We start from the raw sequence: 27,003 nt of genomic DNA on the forward strand, positions 1-27,003 counted from the left end.
GTGAATTTAATAGCACTAAGATTACCTTCAAATGAAAAATCTCAAAATTCCTATTTGGTTTTTGTGCTTTTTCTTTCAAAATGTAATGATTTTAGTGTGACAGATTTGCTGAGTCCTAGCTGGGTTTAGAACATCTCTGTTCTATATTTTCCTTGGTCACATTTAAACTGCTGCCATAGTTTTTGGGTGTAAAAAATGTCTGCTACCCTCTATTTAAATTCTGAAAAAGGGTAGTGGATGTTTTCCCCCTCCAACCTTAAAAAACATTGTTAACTTTTTAAGATACAGGTCCACTAAGCCTGCTATACTGGAGCAAATTAGTGGGTTCCTGCTTTTGTTTTGTTTTCTTTTTAAAGTATGAGGCCCAAACATCTTGACTTCCTTTCCTTGGCTTAATTTTTTCCCCCTGATAAACTTGCATAGCAAGATAATAAAAATCATGGCACTGAACCCTTAACTGGCTGACATGCTTTCCAGATTTTACCCTATACATTTTGCTAAATAATCAAGGACAGTTTAGGTATAATTGTCCAAAATAACTTGATGCAGCAGAAATGTAGCACAGTTGCTTAGGACAAGCTTCTCACTTCCCAAACACCTGAATTCCAAATTTGGATCCTTGTGTACATTTCAACCTAAATTATGCTGGTGTGAGTTATCAGCTTGTTTTGGAAGACAATGGTTGAAAAGAATTATAGATAACAAGGTCATATATACAAAAACCAATGTTTACTGTTTTGCACCAGTAAGTGCTTAAAATTTCATTCAAGTCCTAAAAAGAAAAAAGTTAATCTTTGTTGTAACATGCACCAGTACTTGATTTCTTTTCATGCCAAATGGTAATCCTTTGTGACTATACCACATTTTATCCACTTCTCAGTTAATAGTTGTTTGTTGTTTCCACTTTTCAGTTATTATAAATAATGCTCAATGAACATTCATGTACAAGTTTGTGTACATGTTTTTAGTTCTCTTAGGTGTTGATACCTTCATTTTTATTCACACAATCATAGCTGGACTTTGGTATGATTTTTAATTTAAAAAAATTTTTTTTCAGTTGTCAATGGATTTTTTTTAAATTTTATTTTCTTATTTATTTATGCGATGCTGAGAATCGAACCCAGGGCCTCCCACATGCCAGGCAAGCACTTTACCACTGAGTCACAACTCCAGCCCCTAACTTTTAATGTTGACCTTTCATTCTATCCAGTTGATCTATTCCTGCTGAACGATATGGAGGTGCATAAGCTCAGACCCTACTATATGAGAATGAGGTCATTGTGCTACAGTTAAAGATATATATATATAGCAATGAAAGACAAAGGAATGCCAAAATCTAAGCTTACATTGAAGAATTTATGAAATTTTAGGGAGAAAATAGTACTAAACATTTGGACCTATTAGTGTTCACTTTTTTATGAATGACAAAAGCATGTTACCAAGTTTCAAGTATGAGAAATAAATATAAAACATCTGAAGTACTACAAGAGGAAGAGGATGGAGGAGGATAAGAGAGTAGGGGTGAACAGGATGGAGGATGGAAAGAGGGAGAAGAAAGAAGCAGGGAGAGAAAAAAAGAGAAAGGGAAGAGAAAGGAAAGGAGAAATGTAGAAGAGAAAAGGGGAGAAGGGGGGAAAAGGGTAGGGGAAAAGTCAGGAAACTGACCTAAAGGGTAGTGAGAAAAGATCTTTACTGTTATCTACCACGGAAGCAGTAATAGAATATTCATTTTAAGAAAACCTAAGACTATAAACAGATAAAATTTCACCAGGATTTTAAAATACTCTCAAGAAAAACTAAAGCTCTAAAAAGAAAAAAAATAAAAAGTTAATCTATGTTGTAGCAAGCACTGGTAATACACCATAAAGTTGCCATACCTCCGTGCAGGTTTGCAGACAGGACAAATGGATAGGCCTTCATCCAGCTCATTACAGCAATAGTTTCTGGTTGGGTAGGATCTGTGATCTGAACAAACTGGTCTGGGAAATTTCGGTTCAGGTCAAAGTTGTTGCTGTTGTTTCTGCCAATTGCACTTATTGAATCTCCTGTGGGATGAAAGATTAAAACTTAAATCATGTTACTTATATTTTAATCCAACTCATACTGCTTCAGCTATCTTAATTCAAAGGTAACTGCGAACACATGCTTCACTATTATCAATTCCACTGTGATTAAATATACCTTTTTTATGCTATATACTTTAAAAACCTATCTCTTCTAGGTCTTTTGAACCGAGAGGTAAAACACACCATCCTTTCATTTTTGTCCTCTGGTCATACTTTGAGAGAAAAAAATCCAATTACACAAATTATGTTAAAAGCATTGCTCAACTGTCAATAATCCACACATAATGACATGATCACAATGTTGAGGGAGTATTACTGACCAGAGGGGGACTCTATTGTACTTTTATACAGCTCACTAAGACACTGTAAAGAAACAGACGAAATGAAAAGAAAATTTTGATAAGCTTACATTAAAGTGCTACGAAAAGGTAAAGTTAGCCAAGGACACAGTTGAAAATTTAATTTGATGAAGGATAAAGATTCAATTTACACTTAACTATACATATTCCATTTTAATAGGAGGTGAGAACCCTATTACTGTCATTAAAATGAGAAAAAAATTACATGTGAATGAAGAAAACAACTAGAGGACTCACTAGTGGCAAACATTGCACCTTTCTCGGAAAGGGGGTGGAGGGAATGTGGGAGGAATTTGTGATGCTGATAACTCCTTAGGGAATTAATCTGAATCATATATAAGGATTAACCCTAGCCTATTTGTTCAAGAGAGCTTCTGGGCAGTAACAACCAGCTAATTCTCCCAGTGGGCAGGTCAGTGCTAATAACCATGTGGCTGCATATTCACACTGAGTGGCCTGTTCTACTGACAGAGATCACTACCTAGAAGTAATTGTGGCAGAGTAAAATATCCCAACCCAAAGGGATTTATTGGGCATATTTTAAGTAAGTTGTTCAGAGAAACTGCATAGGAATAGCTCTGAAAAAAGAAATTTACATTCATCTCCATTAGTAAACAGCAATTGCGTGCAACAGCTTTTCTATCTGATAACCCCCTTTCTGCCTGGGAAAGGTATTTCCATAGGAAGAAGAGATTGGGGATTTGACACTTGGCCCACAGGTGTCCTTTACCTGGGATACTTTATCCATGTAACAAACAACTCTTTCTCTCTATGTACGTTCTTCCCTCAACCTTCCACAGCCTGCAGGCACTTCCCTTGCAAGAAGGCCAAACCCCTAACCCTTTGTTTAGCTGTATATAAGCTTAAACACCTCACCTGCAGTTGAATCTCATTTTGTGTAGGACTCTTGTGTTTCCCCATATTAATAAATTTGCTTTTCCCCTGTTAATCTGCCCATTGTCAATTTATTATAGACTAAAATTATCAAACCTTCAGAGAGAAAAGAGAAAATATAAAACTTCTCTATAGAATCATGGGCTAGGAAAAGACAGATTCTCACTCTCCTAGTGTTCTGCATAAGGCACTCTCTGTAAACCTCTCCCCGACCTTACCATACTGCCCCCCAGGAAAGGTGGACCCACCTAGAGGAAGGAAAGGTGGGCCTAACAAGAGAAGCTGATCGGGAAGTCAACAATTGAGCAAATTTTGAATATGTATAAGGAGCCCAGCGTGGTGGCATACACCTGTGACCCCAGCAACTCAGGAGGCTAAAGCTAGAGAATTCCAAGTCCACGGCCAGCCTCAGCACATGAGTGGGAATGTAACTTAGTGGTAAGCCCCTGGATTTAATCCCCAGTACCCAAGAATAAATAAAAAGAATATGCCTAAGAAACAGAACTGGGTCAAAAACAGATTATATCTGACTTCAAGTATATCTGGTTTGATTTTTTACTTAAAAATAAAGATTTTTTTATTGATTTTTTTATTTGTTCTAATTACTTGTACATAAGAACTACTGTTAAAAACGCAAGAAATTTGTAAAGATTTTGTGCTATTTTTAACATATAAGAACCATTACCAAAATGAAATAAAAATTCTATTAAATATAAACTTGATCACATAATGAACAATCTTATATTAAACCACTTATAAGAATAAAAACAGGGGGCTGAGATGTTGCTCAGTGGTAGAGGGCTTGCCTAGCACCTGTGAGGCACTGGGTTCAATCCTCAGATCAAAAAAATAAAATAAAATAAAGCTATTATGTCCATCTACAACTAAACATATATTTAAAAAAAAAAAGAATAAAAACAGGGAGAAATTACAGGAAACAAGTTCAAATTCTCTTCTATTTCAAAGTAATCAAGCCATGTGATAATAAAAAGATCAGCATTTAGTTATTCTTTACCTTCCTGAGACTTTTCATACCCATCAGGATTCATGGATGGCATAAGGTGAATTCTAGTATTACGAACCAGATCTGTTACTTCAGGGTCTGTTCCAAAGTTCTTACAAAGGTATTCGATGAGGTTCAAAAGCAGTTCTCTCCCAACTACTTCATTTCCATGCATATTTCCAATGTACTTAAATTCTGGTTCACCTGAAAACAAAGCAATTTTATGTAAGTTTTTTTTTTTTTTTTATCCTTTTCAGTTATCACAGACTTTGTTTTATAAAGATCCTGAGCCAAACTGGGTGTGGTGGCATGCACCTATAATTCCAGCAACTCAGAAGGCCTCAAAATTAAAAAAAAAAAATTTTTTTTTAAAGGGCTAGGCATGTAGCTCAGTGGTTTAGCACCTCTGGGTTTAATCCCTGGTATTAAAAAAAAAAAAAAAAAAAAAAAATCCTGAGCCAAAAATTTAGGAGAACAGGTATTTTGGCAAAAGAAAAATCTTTACATCTCATAAAACATCTTCCTTACTAACATGTATGTCTGAGCAGGTTTAAAGCATACACATATACACACACACATACATGTGCATTTAATATAAAAAAATACTATTAGGAGAAGAAATTAAATCTATGTACGTATTAAATACAATGCCTAATGCAGATTATCAGATGGATTTTCTTCTTTTCTGGGGAAAGACGGGCTACATTTTTTTATTTTCTTTTTTGATTATTATTACTATTTTTTTTTTAAGTACTGGGGATCGAACTCAGGGCTTTGTGCTTGCAAGGGAAGCACTCTACCAGCTGAGCTATCTCCCCAGCCCTGATTATGTTTTTTAATTCAAGATATATATACTATAGGTGACCTTTCTGGACAAAGCACAGCAATATAAACCAAAAGCTTTCAGAGGTCAGAAATTATGTGTAAGACCATACCAATTACCTGGTTCATGGACACCTGGGTTATCAGATATCTCCATCACATAGAGTTCTCTTGACTCTACCGATTTTCCCAGTGAATAAAGACGAGTAATATTAGGATATTCATTGGCAAATCTTCTCAAGAAGATTTCCATATCAGGGAAATGGTGGTGGTGAAAATCTTTGGGTTGAATTGGCTGGTGAGAAGATGATGTTCCCTGAGGAACATTAAGGATAGCAACAGAGCTAGGAGTTGCTATAGCCTCAGTCGTGTCAGGAATTAATGCAACCACAGCAGTTGGCTGAAGAGGAAAATCCACCTCTGTAGCTGGTCCTTCTTTCACTATTATGTTATTAATAGTCAATGGCATATATCTGAAAAAAATATTTGAAAAAGGAGATGGCTTGGGATTAAGACACACGATACTTTAACATCATAACAACAGTAGCCCTGACATACTCTTACACTTAGTAGTCTATCAAAACTCAAAACTAAATAAAGATAAATGTGCAAATATAAGAGTTTTAGGATGTTATCTCATATAGAATCTCAGATTAAGTCTTTAAAGAATTATTTTTCTGGGCTGGGGATACAGTTCAGTTGGTAGAGTGCTTGCCTTGCATGCACAAAGCCCTGGGTTCAATCCCCAGCACCACAAAAAAAAAAAAAAAAAAAAAAAGAGAATTATTTTTCTTAACAACCTTTACAGGTACCACACACTAAACTGCTTACCAAAAAAAAAAAAAAAAAAAAAAAATCACATTCAAGGGAAAGCATATGCTTATTACTCCACTGTAACTGTTGCTACACTACTCAAAGCATAAATTATCTAACTTTTGCAGTGTTTTATCAAACTGACGTCGCAACCTCTTTTCCTAAGTAGTAAATTTCAAAATTAAATGAAAGATCATGAGTTAAATCCTTATGAAAGTGAGTTTTCACAGATGTGTACAGGGGAGGTAGAAAACCACTCCTCTGGTATATTAGAAAGCCAATGACATTCTTCGAACGTCATTTTCAGAGTCCTGGGTTTCTTCCACAGTTTTTTATCTAGCCAGTCTTGAGGCAATGCTTTACACAGCTGAACTTCTTTTCAAACTTATAAAATTGTTCTTCCTCCGAATGCTACCATTATGCTTCACGCTGTTAAGACTGTGACAAAACACTCCATGACAATATTCTTATATAAAAGGAGAAAAAAATGAGACAATAAGAAAAAATAAAAGCCAGATACAGTGAGTAACATTTACAAGACCTATTTTTCTGTCTTAGGTATAAAAGAGGCTTGACATTTTAATTAAAAATCTAGTTTAAATTCTTACCCAGGTGAAACTACTGTAAGATTATAAGTTCCAGGAACGAGTAATCTGTGAAAATCACCAAATCTCCCTGCTGTGATATTATGATTAATACCAGCCACTGAGATGGTTGCATTCTCTAACCCAGATCCTGTTACTGAATCTTTGACAAATCCTTTTATTCCAATGTGAACCTAAAATATAAGAATAAAATCTCAGAGACAATTTGGAAAGCAAGAGAATATAACACCTCTCTGCACTGATAGAATTTCTAAAAGATAGGACTACTTTTCTATCTTTCCAAAATATTTTTCAGTACACTTGAAATAAAGTACAGATGAAAGTATTAAATCCTTAAAGTCATAAATGACTGGACTCCACGGACTCCACATTAATAAGGTGCTTTTGAAATTCCCTCTCCTCAAGTCAGGCTTCTAATTTTCTCAACAAAGTATAATTTCTGGTATATCTAATGGTTGATTCATTTGTCTGGTATTTAAATTAAACTAATATTCATGGTTCATATAGTGGTAAAGGCTCTCTAGCAAATATGAACACATGACATGGTAAGAACCTGGAAGTACAAATTTACAGAGTTTTTTGGAAAGGTTTTTTGGTGCTGGGTATCAAACTCACAGCTTCATGCATGCCAAGCATACATTCACCCACTGAGTTACACCTCCACCCCACCAGTAGTACAAATTTAGCTAATCTAGTTTGTAAAAGTGTTCTAAGACAGGCAAAGGGAGCAACAATGGAGCAGAGAACTAGAAGTAGGGGACAGAAGAGGCAGAACTAGAATATGTTGTAACAGATTGTAATATAAAAATCTCCAAAAATTATCTCCAATCTTAATAAAAACTGATCTGATAAATGATACCTAATAAAAATTGTCATTCATAAGTAACCAAATTTCTCCCTTATTTAATCCATTATTTCTGTACTCCAGTCTTCCAGTCAGCTACTTTTACCTTTTCAATCAATGTGATCAAAGACTCACGATTGTTCTCCCATTCCTGTCGAAGCTGTGAAGCAGGTGGATATTTGCAACAAGACAGTTCTAATGTAATCTCAAAACAGTTGGCCCATACGTAATTGTAATCCTGCATACCACCTGTAATATGAAGGAAAAAAACAAACTTACTTGATGAAGGAAAGGAATTCTACCCTCCAAAAGACTGAAGAAACTAAATCACCCTTCTCTTGCCATGTATGAATTTTCTTTTCATTAAGCTGTCTGAAATTGGAGAAGCTTATTCAATTGGACATCCATAAGGAAGGTTAGAGGAATATACATTGATAAAGGAATATACATAAAGGAAATACACTTAACTAGTAGGATGAACAGTTATAAAGAGCATAACTACATCAGTTAATAACAATATTGAGGGGGCTGGAGTTGTGGCTCAGTGGTAGAGCACCTGCCTGGCATGTGTGAGGCCCTGGGTTCAATACTCAGCATCACATATAAATAAATAAATAAAATTGAACAAAAGATTCATTGGTAACTAAAAAAATATATATTTAAAAAATATATATATTGATAAGAGCTCTTTGAGCTCTATATTGAGTGTTTACTACATGCCAGACCTATCCGAAAAGCTTTACATGTATTAACATTTAATCTTCATAATTAAATGAAGTAGGTATTAATATTTTGCCATTTTACAGATGTGAGAAGTAAAGTACAAGTGGTTAAGATTTATAGCAGAATAACAACGAAGGGTGTATGTGATCTTTAAGTTGTAAAGAATATTCATGCCAAAGCATCATTAAGTATCTACTATTCAAACTGTACTCCCCTTTATCAAGGCAGCAAGAGAAAAAAAGACAGTAACTAGGGTGGCATAGCTACATAAATCAGGGAAAAATAAAACACAGGAACTCTTTCAGAATGGGTTTAATAGAAGACGGAATTAAAAGAGGAATAAGCATCCCTGGCCAATCATCTTCACCACTTTTATACCTACACAAGCCCACAAACTCATTTTGTAGAAAGTCTTTTACCTTATCAATCCTGTCACTTGATTTTTCTCACATCTTATTTTATGTGGATAAAGACTAGAGTGGAGACTATGATCTTACTTTGCTCTATCATATGGTTTCCAATGCCCTTTTTTTGCATATTAAATGATCCCTGAAAGATGCCCTGAGAGCCCATGTTTGGCTCATTCAATGCACTACTCATCAAAATCCTCCTCTGTACCTGTGCCTGACAAGGGAGACTTCCTTTTTCCCAAATCATCCCCAGATATTTCTCCCCCTTTGATAGGGCATAGTACAAATGTGGGTTTTGAGGGTCATCTTTTTCCAGTTCCAGCACATTTCAGGTGATGTTATACAAGATCCTTCAGATCAGAGGAAGGAGAATAATTTCCCTTTCATTGACTTAGTACCAACAGGTATACTTAAGCCATAGATTCTTCTGCCACTTACTGGCTGAGAACCCTTTGGTATTAACATGGGTCTTTACATATGTGCAAGTGAGCATTAGATGATCACAAAGGATTCTTCCAACTCTCAGATTCTAAGATGTTTAAAAATACATGCTGGTTTGATTATAAGAGAAAAGGCAGGACAGAACACTTGATTAAATAGATAATTCTGAAATCTGTTGGTAGAGAAAACTCATTGTCACAGTATAAAGCACAGCTTACAAGGAATTCATCAAAGAACTGGGGCTTAGATAACAGAAGAACAAACAATATAGTGCAATTGGTGAAACTTGGTCAGAAATGAAATAGCAACAATATTGGAGCCTAAACTCTCGATCTCATTTCTGTTGAGGTTTGATTAAAAGCTCTGAGACACACCCGCTTTTGAACTATGTCTATCTTACATCATAAATATGCCCACCTTACCTCATAAATATGCCCTATTTCACTGATATATTCATAGAATAAATACAGCTGAGGGGGAAAAAAGGCTAGGTAAAGAGTAAAGAATCAAAAACTAGTAAAGGCAAAATTGAGCAAGGAACCTTGAAAAAATTCAGGACTCCAACAAATACCATTTGGAAAAAGAAATACAAAGAAAGAAACTGAATACATTCCCAAAGTTACCTGAGCAGGATCACACCAATGCTGATGTGATGTCAGATATGAAATGTCAGGTATCTCAGAATAATTAAAGGAGATTATCCAATTCCATTCACATTCATCCATGTTAATCAAGTACTTAAAAATGAGGCCAAGTTTTTGTTTACTATCAAGAGGAAGAGACAACTGTATCCATAAATAGTTAACGTAAACATGAGAATAGAGGGCAGTGATAATGGTTATAAAACAAAGTGAATATATTAATGCCAGTGAACTGTACATGTAATATTATTAAAAAGGTTATTACTATATTATGTATATTTTTCTATAATTTTTTAAAACAGTAATTGAGGTCCTATGGGCCTATGCCAGTAGTCTAGTAGTTTTAGGGCTGAGGGAAGACCTAGAAAGGTTTCTTGGAGACTTTTCTTTTTTAATTTAGTTAGGTCTCAAAGAAAGATGAGTAAAACCATATGAGCCAGAAAAAGGGATGCAGGGGAATCAGGAGCACTCCAGTTGGAGATGAAATGGCTTTGTAAAAGGTGCAGGATAGGAGGGTCTGGCATTTGTTGACAAATATCTGTGAGGCTGATAAGCCACAGTATTAGGGCAGGAGCACAGAACTGCAGGGGTGTAGTTAAAAGCAAAGGCTGGAAAGGCAAGCAGGGTCTAAGAGGCTGGGGATAAAGGCTTCCTTGCTTTTCTACAGCACTGGGTACGGGGTGGGGAGGACAGAGAGTATTTTGTTGGTTTTCAATATGAAGCAGGATGATCACAAATTCTTAGTGAGACGCTCAACAATTCAGCAAAATCATGGCTCAATAAATAAATAGATAAAAAGGGTTAGGGATATAGCTCAATGATAAGTGCACATGCATAAAAATGATAAAGTAGGTGGCAAAAAAAAAAAGGGGGGGAGCTTTACTCATGTTATACCAAATGAACTCTACAATCCACATATAAAATGAAATCATAGTGCCAGGCACAGTCTGTAATCCCAGCAACTTGAGAGGCTGAGGCAGAAGGATCACAAGTTCAAGGCCAGTCTCTGCAACTTAGCAAGGCCCTAAATAATTCAGTGAGACCTGTCTTAAAATAAAAAATAAAAAGGACTGGGGATGTAATTCATCCTTGGGTTCAATCTCCAGTACCAAAAAGAAGAAGAAGAAGAAAGAAAAAAAAAAAAAAAAAAAGGTGGTTAATTAAATGCTTCAAAAAAAAAAAAAAAAAAACCATAACAGAAATCAGAAGCTAACATAAGTATTTCCATATGCGCCTAGAATGAAGAAAAGTCTTTTTAAGCATGACATCAAAGTGAGTGAAAGCATGAAAGAAAAATAATGATAGATTTAACTATTTAAAATTTATAAAACATCTAATAAACATTGTAAAAATCATAAAATACAATACTATGAAAAAATGACAAAGGATTATAGAATGTTTCTGGGTAACAATTTGGAAACATTTATATAAAATCTTTTAAGTAGTCATGACTTTAACACAGAAATTTCTTTTCCAGAAATTTATTCTAAGATAGCAGCTATGAGGAGAAAGACTACAGTGTTTAAATTGAAGAAAAATAAACATGGAAACAACAACAACAGAGGAAGACCAGTTCAGTAAATTATCATATAAAAATGAACTATCATGCAACCCTTTAAAGTGTTAGACATATTTACCACATATTAGTCAAAAGGTTATATGCACATCTTTTTGCATGATATCTGTAAGTTTTTTCATAGGATACAGAATTTTAAACAATTCTCCTTTACTCAATTATAAAGCAACTCAAAATACTTTGACAACCTCTCTTAAAAACAAGTTGAAGTTTTTTTAAAGTCGGATTTATGGAGGTATAATGTATATGATGTAAGATTCACCTTATTTAAGTATACAGTGTAATGTATAGAGTCATATAAGTATTAATAGAATTAGGATATGGAACATTTGCACCACCCCAGAAAGCTCCTTGCCCCAGCTTCCATGTCCTGGGCAATCATTAATTGCTTTCCCCATATTTTTGCCTTTCCCAACATGTCATATAAATGGAATTATGTAATATATATAGTCTTGTATCAGGCCTCTGTCATTTAGCACAATTCTTAAGGCTTTTGAGACTCATTCATGTTGGTGAATATATGTATATATATTTATTATTTATTATTTATTTTATATATTTATAAATAGTAATTATTTTTTTGGTGCTGGGGCTTAAACCCAGGGATGCACTGAGTCACATCTTCAGCCCCCCTTTTTTTTTAATTTTTATTTTGAGACAGCATCTAGCTAAGCTGCTTAGAGTCCCACTAAGTTGCTGAGGCTGGTTTTGAACTTATGATTCTCCTGCCTTGGCTTCCCAAGCCACTGGGATCACCAGTATGCACCACCATGCCCAGGTAAACAGAACTTTTTATTAATAAGTATTCTATTATATGGATGTAATATAATTTGTTTATTCATTCTTGTGTGTGCATAGCACTGGAGATTAACCCAGGGTCACTCTATCAACTAAGCTACATCCCCAGTCCATCATCTTTTTTATTTTGAGACAGTCTTGCTAAATTGCTTAGGGTCTCACTGAGCTGCCAAGACTAACCTCAAGTTTGTGATCCTTCTCCCTCACCATCCTGAGTTGCTAAGACTACAGGCCTGCATCATTTCCAGGCTTGTTTATTCATTCTCTATATGATAAATATTTTAGCGGTTTCCAATTTTTTGGTAATCATGAGTAAAGCTATGCGTAGATCTTAGGGTGGACAGATGACTTCATGTCTTTGAGGTAAATACCTTGGAGTGGTATGGTTGAGTCATAAAAGAAATTTAAGCTTAACTTTATAAGAAGTTTGTTTTTCAACATACTTCTACCATTTTTACATTGCTACCAGCAATGAATGAACGTTCCAACTACTCCACATCATCAGCTAAAAAGCTGCTCAAATAACTGGTCAATCTTTAAAATTTTAAGCATTCTAATGAGTGTGTAGTGGTTTCTCCTTGTGGTTTTAATTTGTATTCCCCTAATGACTAATGTTGATATTGAATTTTTTTTTCTTTCCCATAAAAGGGTATCTTTCATGTCCTTATTTATCATCCACATTGGGAGACCCTGGAAGTCAGAGACTTGGTCACATTGCAGATATGATGAAGTTTGTGAAAGGGACTCCATAAAGTTGTCTATGAATTCCTGGCTCACTCCTGTGCTGCGCATGTGTGGCTCTGATGTTAAATTGCACACCAAAAGCATAGAGAACACAAGTACAGAATAGGTCAATGCCTGGTTCCTAGACTGGCCCCTCAGTGATGCACACACGGATAGATCTCAGCAACACCACAAAGGTTTTGAAAACTGAACTCACATTGGAATCACTGCCTTTTATAGGCGAGTCAAAACTTGTAGCTGAACCTAACTGGGTCATTCCCTGCTAGAACAAACAAACACAAAGTTACCATTTAAAAATATACATATATGATTTCAACAAGACCTATGGGCTAGAGGTGTGGCTCAGTGGTAGAGTCCTTGTCTACCACACTCAAAGATGGGGTTCAATCCCCATGACAGGGGTGGAAAAGTAGGGGACTGGAGAATGCAAAACAAACTAACATGTCTAATCATGAACACTAAAATGTCCAAGATACAATCCAAAATTATCAGATATACAAAGAACTAGTAAAAGTCTCAACAAATTACAAGGAAAAAAAGTCAACAGACTTCAATTCCAAGATGACCCAGACAATTATAATCATGCTTCAAAGAATTATGATTAAACATTCTTAAAATGCAGTGAAAGAAAGAAATACAATTTGCTTATTCATTCTTTGTGTGTGTGTGTGTGTGTGTGTGTGTGTGTGTATCACACATACAAAGAACAAAATAGAAATTTTAGAAGTGGTTTGGAATGGTGGCACACACCTGTAATCCCAGCAGCTCTGGAAGCTGAGGCAGGACAGTCATAGATTTAAGGCCAGCCTTAGCAATCCAGTGAGGCCCTAAGCAACTTAGCAAGACCCTGTTTCAAAATAAAAAAATAAAAAGGGCTGGGGACGTGGTTCAGTGGCTAAGCATCCCTGGATTCAATCCCTAGAACCAAAATAAACAAAGTTTAGAAGTAAAGAACTCAGTAATTGAATTTAAAAATCTATTGGAAATGTTCAAAAGAATGGAAATGACTGGGGAAAGAGTGAGTTATCTTGAAGACTGACAAAGAGAGATTACCTTTGCACATGCTAAACAACTGAGAAAGGGGTGGAAAAAAGGTGAGGAGGACATGCCTACCATATGTGAAGCCCTGGGTTCATCCCTAGCACTGAAAAAAAAATTTTTTTCTTTAAAGAAAAAGAAGAAGAGAATTTTACAGACAATATTAAAAGGTGTAGCATTGTCACTGGAGTATCAGAAGAGAAAAAAGTAGTACCATGCTTAAAAGTTTTTGGACGAAATAATGGCTAAAACCAAATTTGGCAAAAAGACATAAACTTACATTTCAAGAAGTTCAGCAAATCCCAAACAGGATAAACTCAAAGAAATCTATACCTAGATGCTTCATAATCATACTGCTGAAAACCAAAGATAAAGAAGTCTTGAAAGTAGCCAAAGAAAAATGATAAATTGATACACAGGGAAAACAATTCAAACGACTGAATTTCTCAGCAGAAGTCATGGAGGCCAGAAGGGCCTGACACAAAGTTGTAAAGTGCTTTATAAACCAAACAAACACATTAAAAAAAAGAAGAAAAAAAAAATATCACCCCGTAACCCACGATTTTATACCCTGTGAAAATAACCCTTGGGAATAAAGGCAAAACAGATACCTGGTGAAGGAAAACTTAAAAATCTAAGTAGATTTGATTTAAAAGAAATTCTAAAGGAAGTTCTTAAGGCAAAAGAGAAATGTTATCAGAGAGAAATCTGGAACTTCAAGAATGAATGAAAAGTAACAGATATGGTAATGATCTGGGTAAATATAATAAACCATTTTTCTCTTAAGTTCTTTAGACAACATATGACAGACAGTTGAAAGAAAAAACCATGCCATTGGTGGCATTGTCAATGTATACAGAAACAATACTTGTGACAAATACAACATAAACTGGGAGGATACAGGATGATAGGAAGGGTTTATACATTACTTTTCTTTCTCTCTTTTTTTTTTTTCTTTGACCATGATGGAATGAAGTAGAAATCAATAACAGGAATATATCTACAAACTTGACACAATCTCATAAAAGTAAAGCATATTTTCTCTGAGTCTATAACAATGAACTAATCTTAGAAGGTAGCCAGTGAGTTGTGATAACTACTTTAATCTATATTTTTCAAAACTCTCAAGAGCCAATCAATGTTAGAAGAGCAATAAATTAATTTTATTTCACAAGGCAAAGAAGATAGACCTTTACTAGCTTTAGAATATCAGAAAGTATTCACCAACTTCAAGTTTTAATTTAGAAGATCTTTAAAAACCTGGAAACAAATGGGAACATTAACTGTCTGAGTTATGGATAATGTAAAAAAAATTTTTGTGAGATACCACAAGTAGGCATTATTTACCATCTATGTTAAATTTAACATTTTTCCATATTAAATGTCAAAGACTGTATAATAAGTAAGTATAAGTAATTTTAACTAAGTAGCTGATTCCAATTTTTTGTCTTGATTTTTTTTTTTGATTTATCGTGCACAAATGGGGTATAACTTTTCATTTCTCTGGTTGTACACAACGTACAGTCACACCATTTGTGTAATCATACAAGTACATGTGTAATGACGTTCGTCTCATTCCATTATCTTTCCTTCCTTGATTCTTTTCTTCAATACAAAATCTATCCACACAAAGCTAGCCTCACTATAAAGGGAACAGGCATTGATCTGTAAGTAGATATAATACTACTAATAGTTGTAGCTACTGCCAGATTCAGTTAATGCATTTGTTTATTTTTTTAGCTGATATTTCATTTGGTTCAACATAAAGAAAAATGTCAGATTTTACAATATCTTTTTTTCCCCCCACTTTGGTACCAGGGATTGAAGTCAGGGACACCTAGCCACTGAGCCACATTCACAGCCCTTTTTGTATTTTATTTAGAGACAGGGTCTCGCTGAGTTGCTTTGGGCCTCACTAAGTTGCTGAGGCTGGCTTTGAACTCATGATCCTCCTGCCTCAGCCTCCCGAGCCATTGGGATTACAGCTTACACCACCAGGCTCAGCTAGATTTACAGGCATGCACCACCATGCTCAGCTAGCCAAAGAAAATTTTTATTTGGGGAGTAAACATTCAGCTTCAGTAAAATAATAAAACACTTTAAAAATAGTATGAAGTATCTGCTACTTACCCTACTTAGTAACTATCATAAATAAGCAAGCTTCTATTATCTATCAGTCTCTCAAAGCTATCCAAACCAATGATCTTCAATTTATTCACACTAAAATAACTAAAAAATTATGCAACATCGGGTGTGTGTGTATGTATGTGTGTGTGTGTGTGCACGAGGCACGCTGCTACTGAGGATGGAAAACAGTCTTATGAATACTAGGTAAATGCTCTACCACTGAGCTGCACCCCAGCCCAGCTCACAAATTTTTAAGTTGGTATTCAAAAGTTTTGATTTTAAGTTCAAAGAACTGCAAACAAAGTAATATCCTGCACAATACAAAATTTTAAATAAAACCTTTACATTACTTTAAATGTTTCCAAATAAATGAAAACACCATGGAGATTTGATTCCTAGAATTGTCTTTATAAAAAAAGTACATGAACACACCTCTTCTTTTTTTTTTTTTTTTTTTGCAGGTGCTGGGGATCGAACCCAGGGCCTTGTGCTTACAAGCACACCTCTTCTTTAACAGTAGAAATTTTACAACTTCCCTTTTCTTCCTTGAACTTTTTTCCCACTCCACTTCCTCCAGCAGAATTTAATTTGAATGTGATATACCTGCGTGCTTTAGCCATCCTACAAATGTTTCAATCTATAATGACTATGTATGTGTATTTACATTTTTCTTATCTCCAATGATCATAATGCCCTAGTGTTATACTCTGTCATCCAGATTGTATTATTACAATAACCACTGGCTTACATTTATCAAAAAGGCATAGTTTCAGGGGCTGGGATATAGCTCAGTTGGTAGAGTGCTTGCCTCGCAAGCACAAGGCCCTGGGTTCAATCCCCAGCACCACAAAAAAAAAAAGGCATGGTTTCATTACAATGTTTTACAAATAATAAGCATAACAAGAAATAATTACTAAAATATATCTTTCATATATGCATCTGCAATTTTTCTTTTCATTTGCATTTATTTAAAACTACTCAAATCAACTGAGTGAAATCAGGTCTCCCTTGGTAAGCAAAGAAGCTGAAAACAATATTTTAAAAATGAACAAGCAAAGTCTTCAATTCATTAATGACATAGGTATAGTGTTTCCTTATCCTGTACTTTGAAGCACCCAGTTGAAAATACATCTTTTAATAAAAGCTTTGGGGTGATGCTTTTACAATAGTATTAAAGAAATCACCAAGTTGTCCCTTCTGTTTTGCTGTCCCAAAAAAGTGTAAAAACTCCAAAGCAATATACTACAATGTGATTCAGATGGGCATAAAAGGATGCCAGTCTTCAGTCAAGTGGGAGAAGAAGATATGAGAGAACCTCCCAGGCAGACCAACATTAGGAAAGAGTAGAAACAGACACCAAAGATCTGGAATTGAACTTTCTTAAAGCTATCTAAACTAACTAGTCTCCTTCTCCCCAAACCAATGATTTGCTTTTCAGCCTCAAGCAGAAATCCAATAGAAAAAAATATAGTCAATGCTTCAGTGTTAGACATAAAACATGTAGGTTTTTTTTTTTTTTTAAATACCTCACCAGGCCAATTATTAAGTATAAAACTATATTAGTCAAGAAATTTATTAATCTTTTACAGGAAAACTATGATTTTTTTTTAAATAGGAAAAGCATTTCAGAATACAGGAATATTGATAAACAATTTCCAGTTTATATTTAAATTTAGAGCTCAAAACTATAGTAGATCTATGTGAGATATGTTCCAAGAACCCCAATGAATGCCTGAAACCAAAGACATTACCTAACTCTATGTATACTATGTTTTTTCCTATACATATGTACCTATGATAAAGTTTGATTTCTAAACTAAACACAGTACGTGCTTAACAAAAATAAGTAATAAAATAGAATAATTATAACAGTATATTGTTAGTTGTGTGAATTTGGTCTCTATTTCAAAATATAGTAATGAACTCCCCCACTTTCTTCATGTGATGGTCTGATACAGCATTAGGTTACTATGTAAGGGTGACCTGAAGTCAAGCACTGCCATATCTCAACAGTCATCTGATACACAAGAGACAAAGGGCAGGTGGCATGTACAGCATGGATATACTGAACAAAAGGAAGATTCATTTTTGGGTGAGACAACAGGACACTGCAAATTTCATCATGCTGCTCAGAACAGTGCACAATTTGAAACCTATGAACTATTTGTGTCTAGAATTTTTCATTTAATATTTTCAGGCCATGAATGAAAACTGGAATTCTTGAACCAAACCCCACAGATAAGGGGAGACTACAGTAATTTTAACTAAAACCTCAGAAAACAAAGCTGCAGATAAGGGAAGACTATTAGTTCAAAGGACAGTGAGAAATTCTTAAAATTAATTCTGACTGCTTTTAATTTCTTTACAGAAAATAAGTAAGTTAAGTGATGATGTTGCACTACCGAAGTGATCTTACAAGTTGATGGCATGATGCTCATAAAAAATGTTAAATGGAAAATATGAGCCAAATGAATGGAAAACAGAGGTTGTCTTTAAAAATTCCACAAATTCCTAATCTTTAAATTCAGGTTGACTAAACCTTAACTGAAATTGGTCTTTACATTCTGAGCAACTTATCTTTGAAAATCTATTTCCTTCACCACTCCCACTAGATATATATTTGCTAATGATATGATTCTACAGAGCTCAACAGTCCTGCCTCTGTTTTTAGTTCCAACTTGGTCAACACCATCTCTCACAGAGATCTCTGAACTGCATTTCCCTCTTTTTAAAAGCATTCTCTCCCATTCTGTATCACCTGAGTTAAAGAGGAAAAAAAAGGGCTGTGGCGGGCAGGGAGTACATCCACTTTATAGACATATTTGTGAAGATTGAGGGGCCAAACCCTAAATAGTAGTCTTCACATGGCCCTATTATCACATTATAAAGTACACTAGCGCAATGCTCCTAAAGGTCAGATTCTATATTAGGCTATACTTCAGTTTACTAAAGCAAACTCATGACTCAAGTAGAAGCAAATATTCTGTTGAATTATGGTTGTACCTTTTTGCTTTCCTTTTAGATAAGAAAACACTCCATTTTAAAAAGAGAACAAAAGAGGAAGAAGAGAGTCAATCAACTCTTCAATGTATGAGATCAGCTAAGACCAAAAGTACTGCACTGATATACGTTTGATTATCAGTTGTACTCACAAATGAACAGACTGATAATTAGTAGCTGAATTGTCAGCATTCCTTAAAGAAAACATCCTGGTACATCCTTCATTCACTTTGGAGGTGAAAAAGTGTCCATCTGTTCATTTATAGAAATGTTTTAGTTGAATTTCTGGCTCCAAGCAATTAATTATGCCAGGAAAAAATATCAATTCAATTTTCAAAACCATGTACTCTGACATATGCTTTCCAAATTTCTCAAAACTCCTTAATCTGCCAGGTACAATGGCACATACCTATAATCCCAGCAACGTGAGAGGCTTATAAGGAGGATTCAAAGTTCAAGGCCAGCCTCATCGATTTAGCATGACCTTGAGCAACTGAATGAGACCTTGTCTCAAAACAAAAAATAAAAAGGACTGGGGATGTAGCTAAGTGACAAAGCACTCCTCAGCTCAATCCCAATACCAAAACCAAACAAACTCCTAAATCTCAGAACCTATTTCCTAACTGCCCTTGGGTACTTGTGATCAGAATATCAAGTACCACCTCCAATTTTAACTCTTCTTCAGAAAGTTAGGGAGAGAGAGAGAGAGAGAGATAAGAGAGGGGGGGGGGATGAATCAAATCATTTTTTCTATATCTCATTTATTCTGGCTCAAAATCCTCAAAGTCATCTCTGTTGGTCCTTCCTCTCCTTGATGTTCTGTTTTACCATTTAATCAGAATTATGCAATTCTTCTCCCACATATTCCTTTTTCATTCCCACACATCCCTCTAAACTCCTTATCTCCTAAAGAGACTAATTCCAACTAACTGTAAAAACCTCTCTAATCTCCCTTCCTCTAGGACTGTCCCTTCCAATACATTTTATACAAAGAGAACTCCAAAAATAGCACCACCCTGTCCTTATTATTAAAAAAATTCACATATAACATGAGATACAAAGAAACTATTAACATAAGTTGGATAAGCATTATACTGCTAAGATAACAACAACAAAAAAAACACTAGGTGGGCAGGAGAGTGACTACTGGGGAGGTTTCAGAGGATGTACAGGTAAACTGAAGGAAAACATTCTAGACAAAGAATAGCCTAATGTGTGAAAGTTCATTTTTGAGGAAGGACAAGTAGTTCAGCATTGCAGGAGAGGTAGAAGATAAGGCTAGAAAAAGAGGTTGATTGGACTCTGCTCAAGTTTAGATTTGATTCTATCAAAATGTAAAACCAACAGAGACACAAGAACCCTTTAAGTTTTTGTATGTTTGTTGCTTTGCTTTTAATACATTATTTTTTAAAAACAAAATAACACAAGTATTTAACAGAATTAGACATATCTTCCCTAAGAATGACAACTGGTAAATTACTTAGTTATCTATACCTCAGATTAGTTAAGAGACTACAGGAAAATTAGATATGAGGGCAATATTCTTTCTGTACATGTTCACTAAGCCAAATTGGTTTATTTATGCTATTCAAATCCACTGTGTTTTTGAGGGTATTTGTTTGTTTTTTGTTTTGGTACCAGGAATTGAGCCTAGGGGCACTTAACCACCACTAAGCCACATCCCCAGCTCTATTTATTTATTTATTTATTTATTTATTTATTTACTTATTTATTTATTTTTGAGACAGTCTCACTAAGTTGCTTAGGGCCTGGTTAGGGTGCTGAGACTGATCTTGATCTTGAGATCCTCCTGCCTCAGCCTCCCCAGCTGCTGGGATTACAGGCTTGCACCACACACCCAGCACCTCCACTGTGATCTTATTCATGTGTCTTCATGATCTGTTACTGAGAGAAGCACAACTTAAATTCTCCACTCTACTTATGAGTTTGTCTACTCATTAATATCAGATATTGTGGGGTTTGTTCTTTTGATTTTTTTCCTTGTTTTAGATTCCAATTTTCTGGTGTCATATGAGTTAACACGTAATGTCCTGAAAACACTGCTCTAGATAAGTTTTCTGGTCCATTCTTGGATAAATCTGCTTGTTATACCACTGAAAACTGGTAATTATTTTCCTCATGCTCTTTCCTTTCCAGCAGTCACCTACTTCCAGTCAAGTATACCTCAATATTTAGAGCACATACATACTGCTTAGTTTGATCGCCACTTTAGAGAAAAAATGGTTGTCCACATGATCAAAGGTATTCATATTCACAAAAAAAAAAAAAAAAAGAACTAGGTACATCATATGCTATCTGGTTACAGTTTATAACTCTGCCCAGGGAATAAAGGAGAGAAAAAGGTTTGAAACATCCAGAGAACATTTTCTTCTTCCCGAAGGAAAAAAAAAAAAAAAAAAAAAAATCAAAATTACCAATTTGAAAAACCTTAGTCCCCAAGTCAGCAATGACTTAAAATAAAAAAACAATAATAATAATTTAAAAAACATAAATATAAAACATTATGGCAGTTGTCCTAACAAATCATAGTATAAATAGACACATGAGCAACATGGAAAGCTGAAAATTTCCTATCTCAATACTCATTCAAATTATAGGGAGGAGAAACTGCGATAAATTGTGGCTCAGTCTGCACTTGAAATGACTGAGACATACAGACAAGTCAGGGCAAAAGAAAACCCTCAAGTAATAAGTAATCAAATGCAACATGAAGGTGTTTTGTTCCTACTTAGAAGTTGAAAATAAATAAAGTCTACCATATGGTAATGAATAACAGGGTTTTCTTTCAAACTATAGGTCATTACCCATTAGTAAGATATATTAGTGGTTTGTGATAACTGGTAAGTTACTTTTTTTTTTTTTTTTTTCCTTCACATAAGAGGATTTATTAAGCAAACAGAGTGTCTCCTTGCAGGATAAGAGAGAAAATGAGAGGAAAAGAAAGGGAAAGAGAAAAGGAGCGTGCAAGAAAGAGTGTGAAAAGCGAGGAGGAGAGAGAAAGCAAGTCAGGGGGAAAGCAAAGAAGTTACTTTTTAAAAATGAAATGCATCAGGCATGGTAGCACATGCCTGTAATCTCTGCCGCTCAGGAGGCTGAGATAGGAGGATCACAAGTTTAAGGCTAGCCTCACCAATTTAGCAAGGCCCTAACAAACTTAGTGAGACCCTGTCTCAAAATAAAAAATAGGAAGGATTGGGGTGGGGCTGGGGTTGTGGCTAAGTGGTAGATCGCTCACCTAGCAGGTGAGGCACTGGGTTCAATCCTTAGCAATGCATAAAAATAAAATAAAGGTATTATGTCCACTCACAACTAAAAAATTTTTTAAATTTTATAAAAAGGATTGGGGATGTGGCTCAGTCATTAAGCACCCTTGGGTTCAATCCCTAGTACTAAAATAAATAAACAAACTGAAAACAAACAAACAGAACAGGCTATAAGAAATAATACCGCAATATATTTAAAAGGTTAAGATTTAAGGTACTGTGGTTGTGGCTCAGTGGTAGAGCACTTGCCTATCGTGTGAGGCACTGGGTTTGATCCTCAGTACCACATAAAAATAAATAAATAACATAAAGGTACTGTGTTCATCAATAACCAAAATACTTTTTTAAAAAAGATTTAAAAAATAAGTATTATTCATAGACTTGTTTTAATTTTATGTACACACATATATGAAATATATACTAAAAACTAAAAGGTGTTTCATATTATAGATCACTACTAAAAATAGAAAATCTAAGCTGGGTGCTGTAGGACTACATTGCTGTAATTCCAGCAACCCAGGGGCTGAAGCATAGAAGGATCTCAGGTTCAAAGTCAGCCTTGGTCACTTAGTGAGGCCCTGTCTCAAAAATTAAAAATATAAAAATAAAAAAGAAAGAAACAACTGGGGTTGCTCAATGGTAGAGCACCCCTGGATTCAATTCCCAGTACCACAGGAAAAAAAAAAAGGTAGGCAAAAGGCATTCGACTCAGCACGTTGTGCTTTAAAAAAAATAAAATAAAAAATAAGAAGGTGCCCTGCTCCATGAACAAGTCCTTCTTAGGCTTGCAGAGTAATGAGGCTTTAGCAGGTAAGCATAACTATTCACAGGCCTTATCAGGATAATCATCCCCTAGATGAATCCTGAGGGTTTGAAAGATATGTTGAGAGAAGCAGGGACCTCCTACATAGGCAGCTAGATATGCTGAGTCAACCCTGGCTATGGAGGTAAAGTGGTAGAGGCCAATTACCCCACATTCCACACTAGTAATACACTGTATGATCCTCACAAGCAGGAACTGTTTCTGGTTTGCTCCCACTATGTCCCCCTCACCTAATACGGCATATGGAATGTGGCAAGTAATGTTTGCAGTAAATGTTTGCTAAATAAATAAATTATATTGCATAAGTCATTCCCTCTCTCAGGTCTTGAATTTCTGTAAAGCAAAAGGACTGGACTAGATCAATATATTCCCTTTCAGTTTTAAAGGTCTACATATACTTCTTTGAGCTATAATTCCTAAATACATCATATAGAATATCAGTAAAATCACTCTAGGACATCAGGGTTTGTATATATGCCAAGTCACAAGGTTTCACAGCATCTTACTCACTGCAGTCCTGCCTAAGATAAACAAAATGAGTTTGCCCTGTTGAAATGACTGAAACCATCACAGCCTCCTCAAGGAGAAATTGTTTTAAATTTGCTAAGGTAGAAAGAGCAGCTGTTATAGAAATAACATAAAACATGTCTGACCATTCAGCTAAAATGAGAAAAGTTGATGCATAAAAACAATAATAGCATCAACAAAATTTTGCTTCTTCAGAAAAATGAAATAACCAAATGATCTAGTAACTAAATAACCAAATGATCTCTGACCTTAATATCACAGTACACTTACTTTCTGTGAAGGCAGGATATTTGTTTTTGAAATAGTATAATATAGACTTATATTCCTCAATTGTTGATTAGGAATTACTTTCTAACCTTCTAGAACTTTTTCCAAAAAGGGCAAGTAAATTATTCTTCAACTTATTATTTTAAGTAACATCATCCCAAATTAATCTGACTAACTCACAAAACCACCAGTTCACAAAATTAGATTTTATTAAATGTATCTACTAAAGATTGACATGTAAGGATTACACATTAAAGTATGTCCCTTATCTATCAAAAAAAAAAAAAAGTTTCAATGGTTTTCAAATCACCTCTAACTGTTATGGGGAACAGTTTGGCTTCTAAATATTTCAAACTTCTTTGTAGATGCTTGTTGTAGAAACACAGGTATGAACTATGGTGAGATCAGAAAACTCTACAGAGATATTAAGTCTTTAAATTGACTGAACATAAAAAAGTCAGAAAGCAATTTAAAAGGCTTAAATAAAGGCAAATAAGAGACACATAATAAGACACTTTGTATGTGACCATCAATAAAAAGATAAGAAAGCCCAAAGGCATTTCACCATAAGCAGATTCTAAGAGAAAATGTTTATAATGATGACATTTCCATGAGTTGACTTGTTCCTTCTGCTTTTTCTTAAATAGACTGTTTGTGCACAAAAAGTTATTCTTCGAAGTATACCAAAAAATTTAAAAGAGCAATAACCATTCTCATGACACTTAAAAACAGGTAAACAATTCAAGTTTACTTTAACAATTCTTTTAAAATAGCATTCCATGAAAACTGAACCCCTTGTATGTTGCTTGTAGAAATGCATGTAAATAGTATAGCCAGTATGGAAAACAGTTTGGCAGGTCCTCTAAACACAGAATTACTATTTGATTCTAGCAATTCCATTTCTAGCTACATACCCAAAATAACTGAAGAGAAGACGAGAACTTAGATACTTGTACAACAATGTTCATTATAGCATTATTCATGGTAGCAAGGTGGAAGCAACCCAGTGCCCATCAACAGATGAATGAACAAAATGTATTTTATACATTCAAGGAAAACAACCCATAAAAAAGAATAAAGTGCTGAAACATGTTACACAATGAATAAAACTGAGAACATTATGCTAAGTGAATAAACTAAATAGATACAAAAGAACAAATATTGGAAGATTCCAGTTATGTGAAATATCTAGAACAAGCAAGTTCACAGAGGTAGACAGATTAGAGGTTCTCAGTGGCTACAGGGTTGAAGGGAATGGGAATTATTATTTAACAATTTCAGAGATTCTGTTTGACATAATAAAAAAGTCTGGAAACAGACTATGATGATGGGAAATAGATGTGAATACAAAAAAAACATTAATTTTACATTTTAAAATGGCTAAGCCAGGCACAGTGGCTCACACCTGTCATCCCAGCCACCTGGGAGGCTGAGACAAGAGGATCCCAAGTTTGAGACCAGTGTCAGCAACTTACTGAGGCCCATGGCAACTCAGTGAGACCCTCAAAACAAAAAATAAAAACAAAAAATAAAAAAGGGCTGGGGATGTAGCTAAAGCACCTCTGGATTCAATTCCCAATACCAAAAGAACAAAAAAAAAAAAAAAAAAAAAAGCCTAAAATGGCAAAATTTTTCACTATTTAAAAAAATAGAATAATTCCATGATCACCCCACAGAATAAAATACACGAGGAAAATGTGGCTCTACACCAAATGGAAAGATCTCACTGATGGTTATATTAACCAAGTTGTCCAACATAGTCACTTACAGCTGATTTTATGTCTTCTGATGTGATGTGATATGATGTGGTCTATATAATGATGATCGTGCTAGAAAATTGGGCATGAATTTTAACATGAAAAAATTGCCAAATTCAGAATATGCAATGTTCCATAGGAAAATGGTCTAGACTCTTCACAAGAATCAAATGCCAATTCCTGAACCTTGACTGGATTCTAGATCTGGAGAAAACAGAGCTACAAAGGATATTTTGGGGATAACAGGTGAAATTTGAATTATGGAGAGCATGTAAGATGTAGGATATTGAATTACTGGTAATTTCTTGGTTATGATAATGATATATAATTGTATAGAAGACTGTACTTGTCCCTGTACTTTAGGAAACATATGCGATGGAACTTATGGGTGAAGTATCGTGAAAACTGCAACCTATTTTTGGATGGCTTGGCAAAAGATTATATGTGTCTGTGAAGGGGAGGACATGGGTATGTGTGGAGGCAAAGCATGTAGCCAATAAGATAACAGTGGGTGAATTTTAAATAAAGAGTATATAGGTGTTCATATATAAAGACTACTATAGGTAGTCTTTCAATTTTACTATGGGTTTGAAATTTTCAATATAAAAAAAAATTTTTTTTAAAGTTAGAATTCCACAAAGTTTCCTCTCTTGACTATGCTAAAGAAAGCTAAATAAAAGAGGGAAATATAGCATATTCAGCATTTTGCATACCTTCCACATCATACCAGTGTGCACCATTTGTGATTCCATCTTTGAAAGTCTCATCTTCATCTCCTGGACAATGAGGCTCACCAGTTTTCATTATGGGGTGATTTGAAGCATAAGCTTTTGCCAAGTATTTAAAGACTTCATCATCTGAGGTTTTGCTATAGATTCCAGTTGCTTTGTGCTCTGGAGAATCATCAAAAGGATAGCTTGCTACCACTGAGCCACCATGCAGATTTCCAGAAAGCACGAACCTTTGAAAACATAACCAAATCACATATCACTAAAAAATAAATGAAAGACAAAGAAAGCATAATGCATTTAAAAGTACCACAATATATCATTCATAAATGAACTCATTCTCTGTGTGTGTGTGTGTGTGTGTGTGTGTGTGTGTGTGTTGCTGGGGATCAAACCAAGGACCTCCTATATATTAAACAAACACTAACAATGAGCTATATCCCCAGACCCATAAACAAATTCAAGTATCTCTCTTGGAGACCTAAAAGACAACTCTATCAGCTGTTATAAGCAGACCACTACTAACAGCAACAAAAAAGAAAATGGAAAGAAAGTATCATCAATTTAAAATTTCAAACAGCTTCAAGTTAACCACCAGTAACATTTAAAGAATGTTCTATCATTGAAAAAAGTAGTTGAATCACAGTATAAATTAATGTTTCAAGAGATGTCTTATTTAAGGAATTCCAAATTCACGTGTAATATACTTTAT

General features: G+C 34.9%; 1 protein-coding gene across 1 annotated transcript in view; it reads right to left on the minus strand.

The window, feature by feature from the left end:
- Nucleotides 1–27,003, minus strand: part of Cpd (carboxypeptidase D) — a 71,205-nt gene that overhangs the window by 36,898 nt on the left and 7,304 nt on the right. The window contains exons 2-7 of the mRNA XM_047544988.1: nucleotides 26,277–26,524; nucleotides 7,513–7,655; nucleotides 6,566–6,735; nucleotides 5,265–5,617; nucleotides 4,335–4,526; nucleotides 1,878–2,045 (exon numbers count right to left, since the gene is read on the minus strand). Of these exons, the coding sequence (XP_047400944.1) occupies nucleotides 1,878–2,045; nucleotides 4,335–4,526; nucleotides 5,265–5,617; nucleotides 6,566–6,735; nucleotides 7,513–7,655; nucleotides 26,277–26,524 (1,274 nt within the window). The remainder of the gene's footprint in view (nucleotides 1–1,877; nucleotides 2,046–4,334; nucleotides 4,527–5,264; nucleotides 5,618–6,565; nucleotides 6,736–7,512; nucleotides 7,656–26,276; nucleotides 26,525–27,003) is intronic.

The sequence above is a fragment of the Sciurus carolinensis genome, chromosome 3 (assembly GCF_902686445.1).
Source record: "Sciurus carolinensis chromosome 3, mSciCar1.2, whole genome shotgun sequence".
In the NCBI taxonomy this organism is placed as follows: domain Eukaryota; kingdom Metazoa; phylum Chordata; class Mammalia; order Rodentia; family Sciuridae; genus Sciurus; species Sciurus carolinensis.